Source organism: Monoraphidium neglectum, assembly GCF_000611645.1.
Source record: "Monoraphidium neglectum strain SAG 48.87 unplaced genomic scaffold scaffold00234, whole genome shotgun sequence".
Lineage (NCBI taxonomy): Eukaryota > Viridiplantae > Chlorophyta > Chlorophyceae > Sphaeropleales > Selenastraceae > Monoraphidium > Monoraphidium neglectum.
Genome location: NW_014013394.1, coordinates 17244 through 34637, shown reverse-complemented (window position 1 = coordinate 34637; position 17394 = coordinate 17244). Strand labels below are relative to the sequence as shown.

General features: G+C 63.3%; 7 protein-coding genes across 7 annotated transcripts in view; all 7 read right to left on the bottom strand.

The window, feature by feature from the left end:
* Positions 1-867: 867 nt before the first annotated feature.
* On the bottom strand, positions 868-2683 carry MNEG_2152 (hypothetical protein; the record flags this gene model as incomplete). Its single annotated transcript, XM_014049382.1, has 3 exons — positions 868-1855; positions 2162-2284; positions 2502-2683. 3 exons carry the CDS (start codon positions 2681-2683, stop codon positions 868-870), a joined length of 1293 nt encoding a protein of 430 aa, XP_013904836.1.
* A 1723-nt stretch (positions 2684-4406) lies between these two features.
* On the bottom strand, positions 4407-5459 carry MNEG_2151 (hypothetical protein; the record flags this gene model as incomplete). Its single annotated transcript, XM_014049381.1, has 1 exon — positions 4407-5459. The coding sequence occupies one exon, from the start codon at positions 5457-5459 to the stop codon at positions 4407-4409; it is 1053 nt and encodes a 350-aa protein (XP_013904835.1).
* Positions 5460-5744: 285 nt separating this feature from the next.
* MNEG_2150 (hypothetical protein) lies at positions 5745-6333 on the bottom strand (the record flags this gene model as incomplete). Its single annotated transcript, XM_014049380.1, has 2 exons — positions 5745-5937; positions 6089-6333. The coding sequence occupies 2 exons, from the start codon at positions 6331-6333 to the stop codon at positions 5745-5747; spliced, it is 438 nt and encodes a 145-aa protein (XP_013904834.1).
* A 1208-nt stretch (positions 6334-7541) lies between these two features.
* On the bottom strand, positions 7542-8141 carry MNEG_2149 (hypothetical protein; the record flags this gene model as incomplete). The annotated part of the gene is made up of 1 exon (XM_014049379.1): positions 7542-8141. The coding sequence occupies one exon, from the start codon at positions 8139-8141 to the stop codon at positions 7542-7544; it is 600 nt and encodes a 199-aa protein (XP_013904833.1).
* A 663-nt stretch (positions 8142-8804) lies between these two features.
* MNEG_2148 (hypothetical protein) lies at positions 8805-9622 on the bottom strand (the record flags this gene model as incomplete). Its single annotated transcript, XM_014049378.1, has 2 exons — positions 8805-8997; positions 9156-9622. The coding sequence occupies 2 exons, from the start codon at positions 9620-9622 to the stop codon at positions 8805-8807; spliced, it is 660 nt and encodes a 219-aa protein (XP_013904832.1).
* A 1030-nt stretch (positions 9623-10652) lies between these two features.
* On the bottom strand, positions 10653-10958 carry MNEG_2147 (hypothetical protein; the record flags this gene model as incomplete). The annotated part of the gene is made up of 1 exon (XM_014049377.1): positions 10653-10958. One exon carries the CDS (start codon positions 10956-10958, stop codon positions 10653-10655), a length of 306 nt encoding a protein of 101 aa, XP_013904831.1.
* Positions 10959-13072: 2114 nt separating this feature from the next.
* The window catches only part of MNEG_2146 (hypothetical protein), a gene marked incomplete at both ends in the record, with an annotated part of 6428 nt that continues 2106 nt past the window's right edge, over positions 13073-17394 (bottom strand). The window contains 12 exons of the mRNA XM_014049376.1: positions 13073-13239; positions 13449-13553; positions 13727-13781; positions 14110-14262; positions 14430-14810; positions 15054-15209; positions 15382-15420; positions 15632-15706; positions 15935-16061; positions 16392-16442; positions 16673-16816; positions 17035-17207. Coding sequence (XP_013904830.1) covers positions 13073-13239; positions 13449-13553; positions 13727-13781; positions 14110-14262; positions 14430-14810; positions 15054-15209; positions 15382-15420; positions 15632-15706; positions 15935-16061; positions 16392-16442; positions 16673-16816; positions 17035-17207 — 1626 coding nt within the window. The remainder of the gene's footprint in view (positions 13240-13448; positions 13554-13726; positions 13782-14109; positions 14263-14429; positions 14811-15053; positions 15210-15381; positions 15421-15631; positions 15707-15934; positions 16062-16391; positions 16443-16672; positions 16817-17034; positions 17208-17394) is intronic.

Sequence of the window (17394 nt, the reverse complement as noted above, 5' to 3'; positions counted from 1 at the left end):
GGGGGGTGGGTGGGACGGAGGCTTTGGCGGCGGCGCCGCGGGCGGTGACTTTGGGGATGGCCTTGAGCAGGACCCCGAGCATGAGCTGCTGCAGGCGCCGCGCCGTGTGGCGCATGTCGGGGTCAGCTACAGCCGCGCCAGCAAGCAGGTGGACGTGCACGCGCTCAAAGATATCATCTGGGGCGGCGTGCTGCGGGCCGGCGGCGGTGATGGGCAGGCTCAAGTCGGCCTGGAAGCGTCGGGGGCGGCGCAGGAAGCTGCCGAGCAGCCGGTGGACTTCCGGGACGTGATCAAGGTGGTGCCAAAGGAGAGCCCCGCGGGCCGCCTGGAAGACATGTCTGTGCACATGTGCTTCATCTGCCTGCTGCACCTGGCCAACCAGCACGGGCTGGAGGTCAAGAGCGGCGACGACCTGCGGACGCTGACTGTCAGGGGGCGGCCGCAGGCGGCCATGGGAGGGTAGGCGCGCCGTGGGGCTGTTCTGTCTGTGTGTGTAAGTTTGTGCTGTCCGCGAGCGCCGTGGTTGGCCCGCCGTCCGGTCCCAGGGCGGCTGGGAGTTTGTGAATCGGCGGGCAAGTGCGGCCCTGGAGCCTTTAATTGCTGGCAGATTATTTGCAACAGCTGGGTGACACAATCTCATGTAAGCAAGATTGCAACATGATTGATGCCACCGTTTTGGTTGATGCCACCGTTTTTGTAACTGGACAATGACTGTGCTTGTCCATTACACTCACTGCTCCACCTGTTTGTGTGGCATCAAACAAAGAAGAATAGCATAACACAACTAGAAAGGAAGGCACTGAGAGGCCATCATAATCGTTGCAAAAAAAGGGCATAATCCGTTTGGGGCAACGCACTTCGCAAAACCTACACCAGCTCAAACCGCAGCACGTCACCAGGGCACTGGGCGCTCACGCTTTCGCAGTGCGCCCATACACCACTCGTGACCGCACCGGCCGGCAGCTTCACAACCAGCTCCCGCAGGCAGGGGCCAACACACCCACACAACACGAGTGGCGCTACCAGGGCGTCTATGCACTCTTTCGCAATGGGCAGCCTTCTAGACCCCTCCTCAAACTCAGCTTTTACGTGCAGCTCCATGCACTGCAGCCGCTGGAACAGCGGCAGGCACAGCAGCCCGCCCTCGTGAGCGCCTTTGGCCAGGCCGCCGTCGCCGCCGCCTGCGCGCGGCAGGCGGCAGGGGTCCAGCACGAGCCGCTCAAGGCTCGGCCCCAGCTCGGCAGCCAGGCGCGGCAGCAAGTAGCCCAGGGGCAGCGCGGCGCAGCTGGGCTGATCCACTATGTACACCAGCTCTGTAAGGCGCCGCGCCTGCCACGCCGTCAGCGAGCGCAGCAGAGCCGCGGCGCACTCATATGGCTCGTTGGCCTGGCCCGGCCACAGGTTCCAGCCCCTGCCCTCGAGCGCCACGCTCCTCAGGCGCGGCAGGCTGCGCAGGACGGCGTCGTACGCGGCCACGCCCTCAACGTCCAGGGTGTCCTCTTGGTAGCCGCTTAGGGTCAGCTTCTCGAGGGTGGGGTGGTTGGCAAGCGGCGCCAGGTCCAACATGGGGAGCTCGCTAACTTGCAGTGCGGTCAGCTTGGGGGCAAGTAAAAGGAAGGCGTCGGGCTGTGGTGAGGTGTGGCAGCAGAACCCTGGCACGGCGAGCTCCCGCAGGTTGTGAAACATGGGGAGAGCGCCGCGGTCGATGTCCAGGCCACAGCGGTAGACGTCTCGGGTTTCCACATCCAGGGACTCGAGACTTGGAAAGACGGTATCCAGGCCGACGGGGCCGCAAGCAAACCAGTTGGCGGCCAACCTGACGTCAATGGTGTGCGAGATGGTGCCGCCCCAGTTCCTGCAACGTTGCGCCGGTGGGCGGTGTGAGCACGGGGCGGCCGCGGCGCGATTGTGCTGACTACTGCACATGAGTGTCCATGCGTGCGCAAGGAGGCTCACGAGCGCATGTAGACAGGGCCCCACGATTTGCGCGCGTTGTACAGACCAAACTACCATACATGCAGGTGGGCGCGTGCTCATGCGCATGCGCATGCACGTGCAGATGCACACACACATGCGGGTACCCACGCCAGTAGAGCGTAGACGAAAGGCACGCCATGGCGACCCCCCTGGGGGCCACCCAGGCAGTTGCCCTGACACTCACTCTGTGTCAAGCGTCAGGCTGGTGATGCCAGGCAGCTCCAGGCCGCGGAAGCCAGCCCAGTCGTGATCTTCCCAGTCAAGGCACGCCTTGGTAACTCCGTGCTTGCGACCACATGCAGCCGAGCTGCAGCGCCCGCAGCGCGCCGCAGTTGGTCGCGCAGAAGCGCAGCACGAGCGCGAGGCTGGAGAAGCTGCGGGCACGGTTTGGATTTGCCGAGCAGGGCCTCAGCCGTGGTTACATGCAAGCTACAAAGGCAGGGTGCCGAGTCCAAGGCCAGCGCAGCAACACCATGATAATGTGCGAACGCAGCCGGCCCGTCTGTTGATCCGGGCCTGCTCACCTCCAGTCCTCGAGGCTGAGGCGCGTCAGGCAGGTCAGCGCGGGCAGCGCGGCAGCCAGCACGGCGGCTCCGAGCCCCTCCCCGCAGTCCATCTCCAAGTCCTGCAGCCGCGTCAGGGATGCCAGTGCCGCCGACGCGGCGGCGATATGCTGCGGCTCGCAATGGTTCCGGCCGTACGTCATCGCCGGGCAGAACAGCTTCTGGAGGCTGCCAGCCCACGGTGTCAGCAGCGGAAGCGCGGCGGTTGTGGTCGTTGCGGCGTGCCTGACAACCGTCTCCACATCAGGGCACAACCGCACAAGTTGCTGCAGCTCCTCATCCGTCAGGCCCTCGAAGAAGGCACCCTCAACATGCCGCACAGTGGGCAGTGCGCCGTCTGGCAGGCAGGCAAGCGCTGCCACGGCCACGCCATTGTCGTCGTCCAGTGTAAGTTCTTCTAAAGCCGGGAAGCGGGTCGCCAAGCGCGCCGCGGTTGGCGTCACAATGCCGCTGTCCCTGTCGACGAACACTCTCACATACCTGCGGCACTCATTGAAAGCGGCGCAAGACGACTGGCACGCGAAGCTGAAGCTGCGCCACGACTCCCGAATCAAACGGGACTTGATGGACTCAGTAATAGATACAGGCAGCTGACCGAATCCCAGCTGCCATGGAGACGGATCACCCATGTCGGCGTGTTGGGAGATCTGGCCCCCGGTGAGGCACGAGTTGGCAGGGATGAGATGTATTAGCAACAGTATGCGTGCGCGATGCCGCAGTGGTGGTCCTCCTGCGAATACCAGAAAAACAGTTTTTGAAGTGTTTTGGCGGGATTGGCGCAATCCACCACCTGGTCAGGTGACTCTGCGCGCAGGTGACTCTGTTGATCTGTGACTGCAGTGCAAGTTCAGGAGTTGCATCGCATATGTCGATGTGTGCTGTGCTTTGTTCCGCTAACAGAGCAAGATTCTTGTAGAATATTTAATTTGCTGTCATGATGTCAAGACTGACATTCGCGATTGCCCGTGCAAAGGTGCATCGCTCCAACTCATCACAGCCCTGCTCGTCTGTTGCGCCCGCTCGTGCTTTTATCGCGGCGCCCTTTATGATACAAAAGACACCTCAAAAAACAACTTGCAGCTGGCTACTATTGCTGTGGTTGCGACAATTTGAACACCTAGTGTGCGGTCGTTCAGCAACTCAAGGATATCGACAAGCCTGATACAAAGAGTTTAGGGTTGGGGAACACCTAGGGAAGCGATACATACAATGCCGTTATAAGCTCAAAGATATCATCTGGGGCGGCGTGCTGCGGGCCGGCGCCGGCGACGGGCCAAGCGCCGTCGGTGCGGAAGCTGCGGGGGCGGCACAGGAAGCTGCCGAGCAGCCGGTGGACTTTCAAGGTGGTGCCGAAGGAGAGCCCCGCGAGCCGCCTGAAAGACATGTCTGTGCACATGTGCTTCATCTGCCTGCTGCACCTGGCCAATCAGCACGGGCCAGGGGAGGGTAGGGGCGTCGCGGGGCTGCGCGGCCGGTGTGTCGCCGGTGTGCTGTTAGTGAGCTCTGCGTTTGGGCCGCCGCCAGGTCCCGGGGCGGCTGGGTGTTTGTGGTTGCGGTGGGCAGACGCGACCCTGGTGCCTTGCTGGCAGGAGGTTTGCAAAAGCTGGGTGAGACAATGCTGTCAGCAAGATTGCAACGCAATTGATGCAACCTTTTTGATTGTGTGAATAAGTTTTTGTTACTTGGCAATGGCTGTGCGTTTGAATCACACCAAGTGCCCCACCTGACGGTATGGCATGACACACATAATTGGCACAACACAACCTCAATTGAAAGCAGCACAACAAGCGTCCATCATGCACGTTGCAAGCAAGGCATGGAACGCCTGGAGGCAAGGCAACATGCACAATCTGCACCAGCTCAAATCTACACCAGCTCAAACCGCAGCACGCCACCAGGGCACTCGGCGCTCATGCTTTCGCAGTGCGCCCACACACCACTCGTGACCGCACCGGCCGGTAGCTTCACAACCAGCTCCCGCAGGCAGGGCGCAACACAGCCACCATATACAAGCGGCTGCACCAGGGCGTCTATGCGCTCTTTCGCGATGGGCAGCCTGACAGGCCCCTCGTCCATCTCAGCCTCCACATGCAGCTCCATGTACCGCAGCCGCTCGAACAGCGGGAGGCACAGCAGCCCGCCCTCGCGCACGCTCTCAGGCAGGCCGCCGCCGCCGCGCGCGCGGGGCAGGCGGCAGGGGTACAGCTCGAGCCAATTGAGGCTCGGCCCCAGCTCGGCCGCCAGGCGCGGCAGCACGTAGCCCAGGGGCAGCGCGGCGCTGTCGGGCTCGGCCACCTCGTACACGAATTGTGTGAGGCGCCCCGCCCGCCACGCCGCCAGCGAGCGCAGCAGCGCCGAGGCGCAGTCGTACGGATCGTCGGCCTCGCCCGGCCACAGGTTCCAGCCCCTGCCCTCGAGCGTCACGCGCCCCAGGCGCGGCAGGCTGCGCAGGATGGCGTCGTACGTGGGCACGCCCTCGACGTCCAGAGTGTCTGTTTGGTAGCCGCTCAGGGTCAGCTTCTCGAGGGTGGGGTGGTTGGCGAGCGGCGTGAGGTCCGACATGGGCAGCTCGCTCACGACGAGGGAGGCCAGGTTCGGGGCCAGCGAAACAAAGGCCTCGGGCTGTGGGGAGCTGTGGAAGCAGAAGCGGTTCACAGTGAGCTCCCGTAGGTTCTGGAAGGTGGGGAGGGCGCCGGGGTATATGTCCAGGCCGCAGCGGTAGATACCCTCGGCGTCCACGGTAAGGGACTCGAGGCTGGGAAAACAAGAGTGCAGGCCGACGGCGCCGCGCGCAAACCAGGTGGCGGACAAGGTGACCTTCTCGTTGTCTGGGACGCCGTTGCACCAGTCCCTGGACGCCACGCGGGTGTGCAGGTTGCGCAAGGGGGGGGGGTCGCAATCGTGCTGACTGTCGCACATGAGCGTGTATGTGAGCGCGAGGAGGCTTGTGCGCGCATGCAGGAAGCCGCCATGATAGTCTTGGAGTGTGTTGACCATGGCGTGCGTCATGCGGATGCATGCAAACACACACACACACACGCACGCATGCGCGCGTGCCTGCACGCACAGGCACACGCACGCACACGCACGCACACACACACACACACGCGTGCACACACACACACACACACGCATATGCATACACGCATGCACGCAATCAAGCGCAGACGACGGGCACGTGGCCCCAGCCAATCGCTCTGTATCTCACTCCGTCCAGAGGGTCAGGCTGGTGACCCCCGGCAGCTCCAGGCCGTGGTAGCCAGCCCAGTCGTGATCTTTCCAGTCGAGGCTTGCCTTGCGGTCCCGCGCCTCTGACCACATACGGCCGAGCTGCAGCGCCTGCAGCCCGCGGCAGCCGGTGGCGCAGGAGCGCAGCACCTGCGCAAGGCCGGCAAAGCTGCGGGCAAGGTATGGAGGTGCCGAGCAGAGTGTCAGCCGTGCTACCATGCTTGGGACAGACGCGGGGTGGCGGGCCTGGGCAGCACAGCGCCAGGCTCATGTGCGAATGCACCACCCCCGTCTGACGCCCCGAGCGTGCTCCGTCTCACCTCCAGTCCTCGAGGCTGAGGCGCGTCAGGGAGGTCAGCGCGGGCAGCGCGGCAGCCAGCACTGCGGCGCCGCGCCCCTCCCCGCAGTCCATCTGCAAGTCCTGCAGCCTTGTCAGGGACGCCAGCGCCGCCGTCGCGGCGGCGATCTGCTGCGGCTCACGCTCGCTTTGGCTGAACAGCAACGCTTTGCAGGACAGCTTCTGCAGGCTGGCCCCCCACGGCGTCAGCAGCGGCAGCACGGCCATTGTGGTCGTTACAGCGTGCCTCACAACTGTCTCCACATTGGGGCACAGCCGCACAAGTTGCTGCAGCTCCTCATCTGCCAGACCCCGGTAATAGGGGCCCTTGACGTGCCGTACCGTGGGCAGCGCACCGCCTGGCAAGCAGGCGAGCGCCGCCACGACCACGCCATTGTTGTCGTCCAGTGTAAGTTCCTCTAAAGCCGGGAAGCAGGTTGCCAAGCGCCCCACGCTTGGCGTCACAACGCCGCTTTCCCTGTCGGCGAACACCATTACTTGTCTGCGGCACGAGTTGAAGGCGGCACGATACGACCGGCACGCGACGCTGCAGCGGCGCCACGAGCCCCCGTCCAAACGCGACTTGATGGACTCAATGACAATTTCAGGCAGCTGACCAAATCCCAGCTGCCATGGAGACAGATCGCCCATGATAACATCTGCGCGTTCGTTGATCTACTGTAGCCCCCGGTGAGTGCACGAGTTGGTATTAGAAATGGATGGAATCAGTGAAAGAGAGCGCGGCGACACGATGGATTTTGTCCGGGGAACACCAGAAACAAGATCTTTGAAGTGTTTTTGCGCAACCTACCGTGGTCACCGCGACAGGTGACTCAGTGCCTGCAGTGAAAGTTCAGGAGTTGCATCGCGTTTGTTGATGTGTGCTGTGCTTTGTTCCGCTCACAGAGAAATATTCTTTGTGATCAATCATTTGTTGTCATGATGTCAAGACACACTGACCAATTGCCGCAGCACACCAGCCCGGGCTGGAGGTCGAGAGGGGCGACGACCTGCGGACGCTGACCGTCAGTGGGGTGAGTAGGCGCCCCATGGGGCTGCGCGGTCTGTGTGTCGCCGTGTGCTGTTGGCGAGCACTGCGTTTGGGCGCCCGCCAGGTCCCAGGGCAGCTGGGTGGTTGTGATTGTGGTGGGCAGATGCGGCCCTGGTGCCTTTGCTGGCAGCAATTTGCAAGAGCCAAGTGAGACAACGCTGTCAGCAAGATTGCAACGTGATCGATGCAACCTTTTGTAATATGCGAATCAGGTTTTTGTTACTTGGCAACGGTGCTTGTAAATCATACTTACAGGCCCCACCTGTTTGTATGCGCAAAAGGCACATGATTGTCAGAATCCAACCTCAATTGAAAACAAGGATACAAGCGCACATCATAAGGGTTGCAACAAAAGGCATGGAACGCCCACGGTAACCTGCACAATCTACACAGGCTTGAACCGCAGCACGCCGCCAGGGCACTGGGCGCTCAGCCTGTCGCAGTGCGCCCACACGCCGCTGGTGACGTCGCGGGCCGGCAGCTTCACAACCAGCTCCCGCAGGCAGGGACCCACACACCCACACGACACGAGCGGCGCCACCAGGGCCTCTATGCACTCTTTTGCTGTTGGCAGCCGGACACGTCCCTCCCCAATCTCAGCCTCAATGTGTAGCTCCATGTACCGCAGCCGCTGGAACAGCGGCAAGCACCGCAGCCCGCCCTCGTGAACGCCCTCGGCCAGGCCACCCCCGCCGCCGCCCGCGCGCGGCAGGCGGCAGGGGTACAGCTCCAGCCGCTCCAGGGTCGGCCCCAGCTCAATCGCCAGGCGCGGCAGGACGTAGCCCAGGGGCAGCGCGGCGCAGCTGAATTCTTCCACATCATACAACAGCTCCTTGAGGCCGCGCGCCTGCCACGCTGCGAGCGAGCGCAGCAGCGCCGCACCCCACGCGTACGGATCGTTGTGCCGGCACGGCCACAGGTTCCAGCCCTTGCCCTCGAGCGTCACGCTGCTCAGGCGCGGCAGGCTGCTCAGGATGACTCGCATGCGGGCAGGCTGGCGAGGTCCGCATCCTCCTCGTGGTAGCCGCTCAGGGTGAGCTTCTCGAGGGTGGGGTGGTTGGCGAGCGGCGCCAGGTCCGAGAAGGGGAGCTCCCTGACGTGAAGCGAAGCCAGTTTGGGGGCCAGCGAAACGAAGGCCTCGGGCTCCGTCGCCGGAGGAGTGGCAGCAGAACGCTGGCACAGCGAGCTCCCGCAGGGTGTGAAACGTGGGGAGAGCGCCGGCGTCTATGTCCAGGCCGCAGCCGTACGGGTCATCGTCGTCCACGACAAGGGACTCCAGGCTTGGGAAGAGTGTGTGCAGGCCGATGTCCCCTTGAGCAAACCAGTTGGCTGACAAGGTGACCTCGGTGTCGAACGAGATGCTCTTGCCCCAATCACTTGGATGCCGCACCGGTGCGCAGGTTGAGCATGGGGCGGGGGCGTTGCGGTTGGGTTGACCCTAGTGTCCTTGTGAGCGCGATGAGGTGGATGCGCCCATGCAGGCGGCTCCCATTATTTGCGTGCGGTGCGCAGACCCAGGTATGAGTCATGCAGGTGGGCACGTGCTGATGCGTATGCGCATGCACGTAATGCTGCGCACACACATGCGCATGCACACGCAATCAAGCGCAGACGACAGGCACAAACCCCTGGGCGATTGCCATGAAACCTACTTGGTCCAGAGCGTCAGGCTTGTGATGCCTGGCAGCTCAAGGCCGCGGAAGCCAGCCCAGTCGTGATCTTTCCAGTCCAGGCACGCCTTGTGGCCCCGCGCCTCCGACCACATGCGGCCAAGCTGCAGCGCCCGCAGCGCGCTGCAGCTCGCCGCGCAGGAGTGCAGCACGAGTGCGAGGCTCGCAAAGCTGCGGGCGCGGCATGGAGGTGTCAAATTGAGCGTCGGCCCATGCTACCATACACGCGAGAGATGCAGGGGGCCGAGTCCAAGGCCCGGGCAACACAATGCCAGGCCGAAGTGCGAACGATGCCGGCCGATTGTCGACTTGGGCCCGCTCTGTCTCACCTCCAGTCCTCGAGATTGAGGCGCGTCAGGGAGGTCAGCGCGGGCAGCGCGGCAGCCAGCACGATGGCGCCGCGTCCCTCCCCGCAGTCCATCTCCAAGTCCTGCAGCCTTGTCAGGGACGTGAGCGCCGCCGACGCGGCCGCAATCTGCCGGGGCTCCCACTGGGTGCGGCCGAAATTCGTTGTGCAGGAGACCTTCTGCAGGCTGCCACCCCACGGCGCCAGCAGCGGGAGCACAGCCGCTGTGGCCGTCACAGCGCACTTGACGACCCTCTCCACCTTTGGGCACAGCCGCACTAGTTGCTGCAGCTCCTCATCCGCCAGGCCTTCGTAGTAGCCACCCTCTACTTGCCGCACTGATGGCAGCGCGCCGTCTGGCAGGCAGCCGAGCGCTGCCACAACCACGCCCTTGTCGTCATCCAATGTCAGTTGCTCCAAAGCCGGAAAGCAGGTTGCCAAGCGCGCCATGCTTGGCACCACCACTCCGCTGTCCCTGTCAGCGTACAGTCTCACATGCCGGCGGCACGCGTAGGAAGCGGCGCAAGACGACTGGCACGCAAAGGTGAAGTGGCGCCACGACTCCCGATCCACACGCGACTTGATGGACCCCACAACAAAATCAGGCAGCTGGCCGAATCCCAGCTGCCACGGAGATGGATTGCCCATGTCGGCACCCGCGTTGGCAGCAGATCTAGCCCCCCGGTGAGTGCAAGAGTTGATATGGATGAAAGAAACGAGCAACAGCAGCACGATGCCACAATGGCCGAGTTGTCCTGGGAAGGCCACAAACACGATATTTTGAATTGTTGCACTGGCGCAACCCACACTATGCGCATGGTCACCTGTCACCTGCAGGTGGCAGCGGTGAAAGTTCGGCATTTGCATGGCTTGCCTCAACCTGTGCTGTGCTGTGGTCTACTGACTGATCAACATTCTATGACGTAGCTCCACGGGTTGTCCATGATGTGATGCCTCTCCTGAACCCACTGCATTGTGCCTGTTGCACTCCGTTCAAAGTCTGCATTTGCATTGAGATTGCGGCTTCCAGCAGACACATCATCAAGATACGTAGAGAGTGGCACTTGGGGACAAGAGTGTGTGGTGCACCTTATAGAAGGTGCAAAGCTCAGACATCTCTGTGTCTCTCACAGCTGGCAACAAACGGCTGCCATCGAGTGGCGGTGGACACGCGCTGGATCTGCTTGCGCACAATTTCATTTCTGTGTCGTCATGCCCATGCAGTTGGTGGTTGCGAGGTCATTTGCTGCCCTGGTTGCTGTGTATGTTGTTCGCAAATGTTCATGTTATTCTGAAGACCATTGGGCATCGTCGATGTGAGTGCGCCGCTTTGATGACAGGGTTGTAGTAAGAACAGAGATGAGAGTGATAATAAAAAATCTTGGGAGTTGACAAAAGAGTACAAGATTCTTACAATGAGCAGCAACTGCTACCCATTTGCTGTAAGTGGCCATCACATAAATGGGGGATTCACGCCATCTCACCAATCCAACAAAGACCACAGCCCGCCCTTGCGCTTGACGCCTCCAACGTCGCCAGCACCGCCGCCGCCGCCGCTGCCGCCGCTGCGACCGCCGCCGCCGCCGCCGTCGTCACCGCCGCAGCTTCCAGCGCCCTCGTCGCCCATGCCGCTGCTGCGCTCGCGGTCCCTCGCGGCACGTCGCCGCTCCTTCTCCTCCCGCTCGGCCTTGTATGGGCAGTGCCGGCAAATGTTGCCGCAGCAGGGGCGCCGCTTCAGCGCGAATGCCGTGAAAACATAGTATCCAGTTGCAGGGTCCACATACATGTCGCGCCGTTGCTCCACTGCTGCGGCGTGCAGCTGCTCGATGACCTCAGCTGCGGGCTTGCCTTGCAGCTCGGCCGCACATGGCAGATCCTCCAGCTTCAAAGGCGGTAAACTAGCTGCTTCATCAGTGCTGCTGTGTACAAGGGACTGGGGATCAGGGCCATCTGGAGTGGCGCCTCCGACGACTGCTCCTGCTGATGCGGGTGCGTCATGCGATGCGGCTGCCGCTGCCGCTGCTGTGCGCATGAGCGATTGTGCAGGTGTTGAAACTAGGCTGCCATCATCATGAGCGTCTGCGCAAGCACATTGCTGCATTTTCAGGGAACGAGCGACTGCGCACGAAAAGTAAGTGACCCACAGGTACGCGGAGATCAAATGCCACGGTCGAACTAGAAATTCTGCACTATTCCAAGTTGCCACACCGACATGGGTCGGCCTGACACCCGACGGCCGCCGTTTCATGTGGAAAGCTGCCCAGGGGAGGGTACCCTGCTGTTCCAATGTGGGGTGCTGCTGAGCCAACGCTTTGCACCGAGGCACCCCACAGACAGGCCCGCGTCCACCAATTGGAAACAGTCGATTCAACAGCGATGGGTCAGGGTGACCTAACTAGCCAATCTCCTTCGAACAGTGCAGACGTGGTGCCTGCGCGCTTGCTGGCATTGAAGCTCACACGCTCGACCGCCAACAGGCGTCGCTGGTGCACCAGAGCAGGCAGCAATAAGCTCCGTGATGATTTACCCCTGACGTAAGGGCTTGCTTGTATGTAAGGTTTACCAAGCAATGATAGCTAAGAAGGGTGATGTTTATCGTGACTGTTGTATGAGGTGTTTCAGGACCCCTGCAGCTTGCGCTCAGTTGCAGTACATGACCAACCAGCGAAGTGTGTGAGCCGCACTTCCATCGTGGATCCGATAAGCACCACCACTCTGGTTTTGTAATAGCGTCTGAACCCAGTGCACCCACTTAGACACCAACGATAGACGCCGACGCCATTAAGTACGTTACCACAGCTGCTCTACCCATGGATGCGGGCGTGAAAGGCAGCTACAACCGCGAGCCCAGAGCTGGTAGTGGCCGCAGTTTGCCGTCGGCCGCGACTCCGTTTCGCGTTGGCACTTGCAAATTGATTGTACAGCGCAAAGCGTCCAGGGTTGGGTGCCGCACACGCACACACGTACACACGTGCTGCGATGTGGGCTGCCAAAGTCAACAAAGTGCGCGGCAGCTCGTCAAAGGCAGGAGGTCCAGGCATCCCTGCAGGAACCCCGCAGGCCAGAACCTGAACAGCGACAACAAGCTTGCGCAGCCATTCACACCAACGCAGGGGAGTTGATGTGATGAAGCTGCTGGGGCAGCTAGCAGATGCAGGGTGTTGGACTATGACTGTCAGGCGAATGAGCTTGAATGCTCATGCCAGCCTGCCCCAGGCGCAAGGAGAGCGTCTCAGCCCTGGCCGCGCGTATCGCGGCGGCTGCGGCTGGGGGTCAATAGTGGATGCGGGAATGGAAAGTGTGTGATTCAGTGATGAGCGGCAACAGCCATACCAGTACCAAGGCTTAAATGCTTTTGTGTGCCTACCAGCAAGGCAGACGGAGCCAACATACGCGCAACAGGCAGTTGTAAGGCATCAAGATGAGTCAAGCCCCGTAGGGTGCGTGGGCGCCAGCTGGGGGTGTTCACGAGACAAGTTCAAAGAACAAAGAGGTCTGTTGGAGCTGCATTGCTCTTATCATCTTGCAGGAGGGCAGGCACAAAGGAGACTAGTGTGCCACATCCCCGCGCAGGGGCCAGCCCACGTGTATTTGTCCCCACTCCTGACTGGGCGCTGAGCAGCCTCCGCAGGTGACCATGGTGGAGCACCCCCAGCCTGACAACCCGCCCCTTGCATCGCACAGCCCCTGACACACCAGCCAGCAAACACACTCTGACCGGCCACGACTGGCCGTCTTCCACGGCGGCCTGGAGGCCTTGCGACATTCAAACGAGCGCACCCCGCGGCGCCCCGCAACCGTGCGCCCTGACCTCACGCACGGCATAGCTGCGAGGAGGGCAGAATCGGCCCTGTCGCGGCAGCGAGCCATGCGCCTGCTGGAGCGGGCCCGGAGATCTGCTCAGAGGCACCCCCTGTAGAGGTCCAGGTACGACTGGGCGGAGCGCGACCAGCTCCAGTCCTGCTGCATCGCGCGCGGCACCAGGTCGCTGCGCCACCACTCGTTGCCCTTGAGGAACGCGTCCATCGCGCGGTGCACCGCCGCCTCCACGGCTGCCTCTCCGCGGCCTGAGCGGGTCGAAGCAGTGCGGGTCGGGAAGGGTCGTCAGGAGGAGGATGAACGGCGGCCGGTTCGAGGGTGCTGCGCGCACCAGCAGAGGTGGCTTGGGACCAAGCCGCCAGCAGTGAGCAGGCACAGCAAAACGGCCAGCAAGAGGCAAAGCGTGGAGGGCCGATCGGCACCAGAGCAAAACAGTGCTAGCCTGCTGGGCCCTCACCGCTGAACACGAAGCCGTTCCTGTCGCGGTCGGGGACCCCCTGGTCCGCCACGTCACGGATCGTATCCGCCAGGCCCCCGGTGTGGTTGACGATCGGGACGGTGCCTGGGAGGGGCAGCCGCAGGACGCGGTGGAGCGATGGGAAAGGAGCGTCAGCGTCAGCCGGGGGGTCAGGGAGCCAACAGGAGGAGGGCTGCACTCCGCAGGGCTTTGGGGTGCCGCATCTGTGGGGCACAGCGCAGCGCGCGGGCGGGGGCGGCGGCGTGCTGCGCGCCCACCGTAGCGCAGGGAGATGAGCTGGGTGAGGCCGCACGGCTCGAAGAATGAGGGGATCTGGGGCGAGGGCGAGGGCGACGGCGGGGGCGCGGGCCGTGGGGCGCGGCGCGCCGCATGAGGCCATCGCGGCATGGCACCCCGGGGCCGCGGGGCGGCAGGGCGCGGGGGCGCAGGATCGGGCTGGGGTGAGGGAGGATCCAGCCCTGACTGCCCGGGCGCGTTGAGACCAGCCCCTTAACCGCCTTCGCACATGAGGGGGAAGCCTGCAGCGCTGCGAGCTGGACGCCCCCGAGGATCTGCTCCCGACTGCAATCGAAGCCCCCGCTGCACCCATGTTCTGTGTCGTGCAGGCAAACCCGCCGCGTGGCGTCCCAACTGTGCCCACCAGGATCATGTCGGCCCCCGCGTAGATCCTGTGGGCGAGGCCCTCGTCGTAGCGCAGCACCAGCCGCGCGTCGCCGCCGCGCCCGTACTCGCGCGCCATGTCCTCCCACTGGCGCTGCACCTCGGGCTCCGACGCGGTGCCGAGCACCACCACCTGCGCGGTGTCGGTGCAACGGTTGCGCAGGGTGAGAGGGATTGCAAACGTGACAACAGGAACAGGATCGGCCACGTCTGCAGCAACACGGGTGGCCAGGCAGCCCGATGGTGGCGCACAACCGCTTATGACCGCCTCGCAGACGGCTGCGTCACTAATGCCCGCACCTGTGCGCCGCGCGCAATGGCCGTCTTGATGCCGTGCAGGATCAGCGGCAGCCCCTTCTGCACTGTCAGCCGCGACACCACCGCCAGCAGCGGCCGCCCTGGCTGCGCGGGCGCCTCTGCCGCCCCGGCCGCCGCCGCGGCCGCAGCGCTGCCGTTGAGCGCGGCGGCCTGCACGGCGGCGGCCTCGGCCAGCACCCAGGAGGGGGCCGCGTAGGGCAGCGCCAGCTCTTCCAGGAGCAGCCGCTTGCACACCTCCTTGGCCGCGGGGGCGGCCGCGGAGAAGCGGGCGGGCAGGAAGGCGTCGTGCTCGGGGCACCATGACTCGTGGTCGATGCCGTTGAGGACGCCGCTGAACTTGTGGCGGTGCTGGGACAGGATGGCCTGCCGGATCAGGAGTTCGGCGTTTGGAGGGTAAGGTTAAGGCTCTGTTCTTCACGAGCATAAGGGCTTGCACAGATGAGGCCCATGCATCAACAATGGCAGGAGCTTGGGGGGAGCGTTCAAGGGCCGTGTGTGCTGCCCGCCGAGTGCCGCGGCCTCCCTGTTTCACCAACTCTCAGCGGCTGCCCCTGGGTCCCCCTTGGGACGCGCCTGCGCGCCCATGCCAAACTCCGGGGTGAAGACCTCCCTCGCGTAGGTGGGGCTGACTGTTGTGGTGCGGTCGCTGAAGACGACGGCGCCGCGCAGCAGGCTGCAGTCGTGCTGGCCGGGCGTGAAGCCGGGGCGGCTGTCGTCCAGCATGTGCCACGGCTGGGCCATGCGCTGGGGGTCCAGGCCAACCTGCAAGGCGCAGGTGGCGGGACAACCACGTGGTGCAGGATGAAAGATGGATGGGGGTGCACATGCGCCCAGGCAAGCGGATGAGAACGGGGGTTGCGAGGAGAAGCAAGCGGCCCATGGCGTGACATGCGGCGGCTGGCGTGACGGCTGGGGCCAACGGGAGGCGGCTCACATTGGCCAGGAAGTCGGGGGAGAGCCAGCCCTGGAAAGCCTGCGCTCGCATCGATGGACACAAGGAACGCATTGGACGGGAGGGGGGGGGGGGCGTGATGCTGCATGCGTTTGTTCAGAGGGGGTGGTGGTTCCTAATACGAGAAATTCCAACAATCAGCAGCGTGTGGCCGAGGCAGCGTCCCAGCTGGCCACCGGCGAGCACTGCACGGCAGCGGGCGCCGGGCGCGGCGCGGACCGCGTGCCCTCACGATGTTGTGGATGGTGAACACGCAGCGCGGCCGCGACAAGCCCCGGGCGCGGTACTCCTCCGCCAGCAGCGGGGCCTGGGGAGGAGGGGAGGAGGAGGGCAGACGAGGGCACAGCGGCAGCCGCCGTCGCTCGGCGCAAACACGCCAAAGGTATCGGGCAGAGTCGGTTGTATTGCTGGCCCTTGGCTATTTGGCTGCATGCAGTTTGAAAGATGCACGCGCGTTGCGCCACTCAACCCCTTGCCACGTTTTTAGTACCCACTGGATCCTCAAACAGCGCGCGGCGGACGCGTGTGTGCACACCACGGCGGCGCTCTGCCAGTCGTGCAGGTGTATGATGTCGGGCTGCTTGCCGCTGACCGCCAGCCACTCCAGGGCGGCGCGGGAGAAGAACATGAAGCGCTCCAGGTCATCGTTGGCGCCATAGAACCTGGGAGGAGTTGGTTGAAGGCAGACGTGGAGGGGCCAAGGCTGGCAGGACAGCGGGCGGGGCGCCTGTCACGAAGATAAACATAGTGCCGGATTCACGGGGCTGCGGAAGAGGGCTTGTTGGCGGGGAACCGGCCAGCAAGGACAACGGCTCTTGACACATGATGTGCAGCCCGGCCAAGGAACAGGCAAGGACAGAATTGACAGGACCGGGGCCGAGCTGGAGGCCCATTTGGCTGCGTGGTGAACCCAAGTCTTGAACTGCGCAAGGTCCATGCACCCTGCCGGCTGCGCGCAGGTAGACCAAGGGAGGCGCGGAACAGTTGCTCACTGTTTGCGCCAGAAGAAGCCGTTCTCGGGCTCCAGCAGGTAGACAGGCAGCCTGGGGGAGGGGGGGGGTGCGGACAACAGCGCAAGGGGAGAAGGGAGTGGGGGAGGGCCGAAACTGGGGTGCGTCTTAGTCTCGCTGCACTTGCTGCTTACAGAGCCAGGGCGCAATCGTCAAACCAGCACACCATCCCTGCAACTAGCCAGCTGCCATCGTCGTGGCGCATCCCAAGTCCTGACAGCCCGGCCTCGCCCGCACCCGTCGCCCCCGTTCTAGCAGCCCACCCCTCCGAGACGCCGCTCCAGACGCGCGTGGGCACGCTGGCTCCGCCGTACTCGACGTTGATCACGCGCAGCACGCGCAGGTCAGTCAGCGCCGCATAGTTGCAGATGTCATACTTTGGCAGCACCACCTCGCACAGGATGCCGCTGGGGGGCGGGGGATTGGCGACAAGGGAAGCGCGGGGTGTGCGACTTAAACATGCACTTTGCCGTTCAGGCGTATGCCGGCAGGGCTGCAACCAGGGACCCGTTTCGCTTGAATCTCTCCATGCTCCACCACAGTCGAGGCCACTGGTTTGAAGCTCGACGGGCCGCAAGCGCCGCTCGTAATGACTCTTGATACCCTTGAGCTCCCCTCTCCTCACCTCTGCTGGTGCGCCTTGGCCAGCCCTGTGACAACGTCCCCCAGGCCTCCAACCTTGGCCACAGGTACCATCTCCGACGCGATGTGCACCACGTGGAGCCCCGGGCGGCGCAGGAAGTTGAAGCGGCTGAGCAGCAGCGACGCCACCGCGTGGTCGTCGGCGACCGACCGCACCTGAGCAGAGTGCAATGTGCGTGTGTGTTTTTGTGTGTGCGTGTGTGCGTATGCATGTGTTGTGTGCGTGCGTGTGCGAGGGTGTGCACGTGTGTGTGCGTGTATGTGTATGTGTGTGTTTTGCACATGTGTGCATGCCCGCAAGGAATTGTGTGTGTGTGTGTGTGTGTGTGTGTGTGTGTGTGTG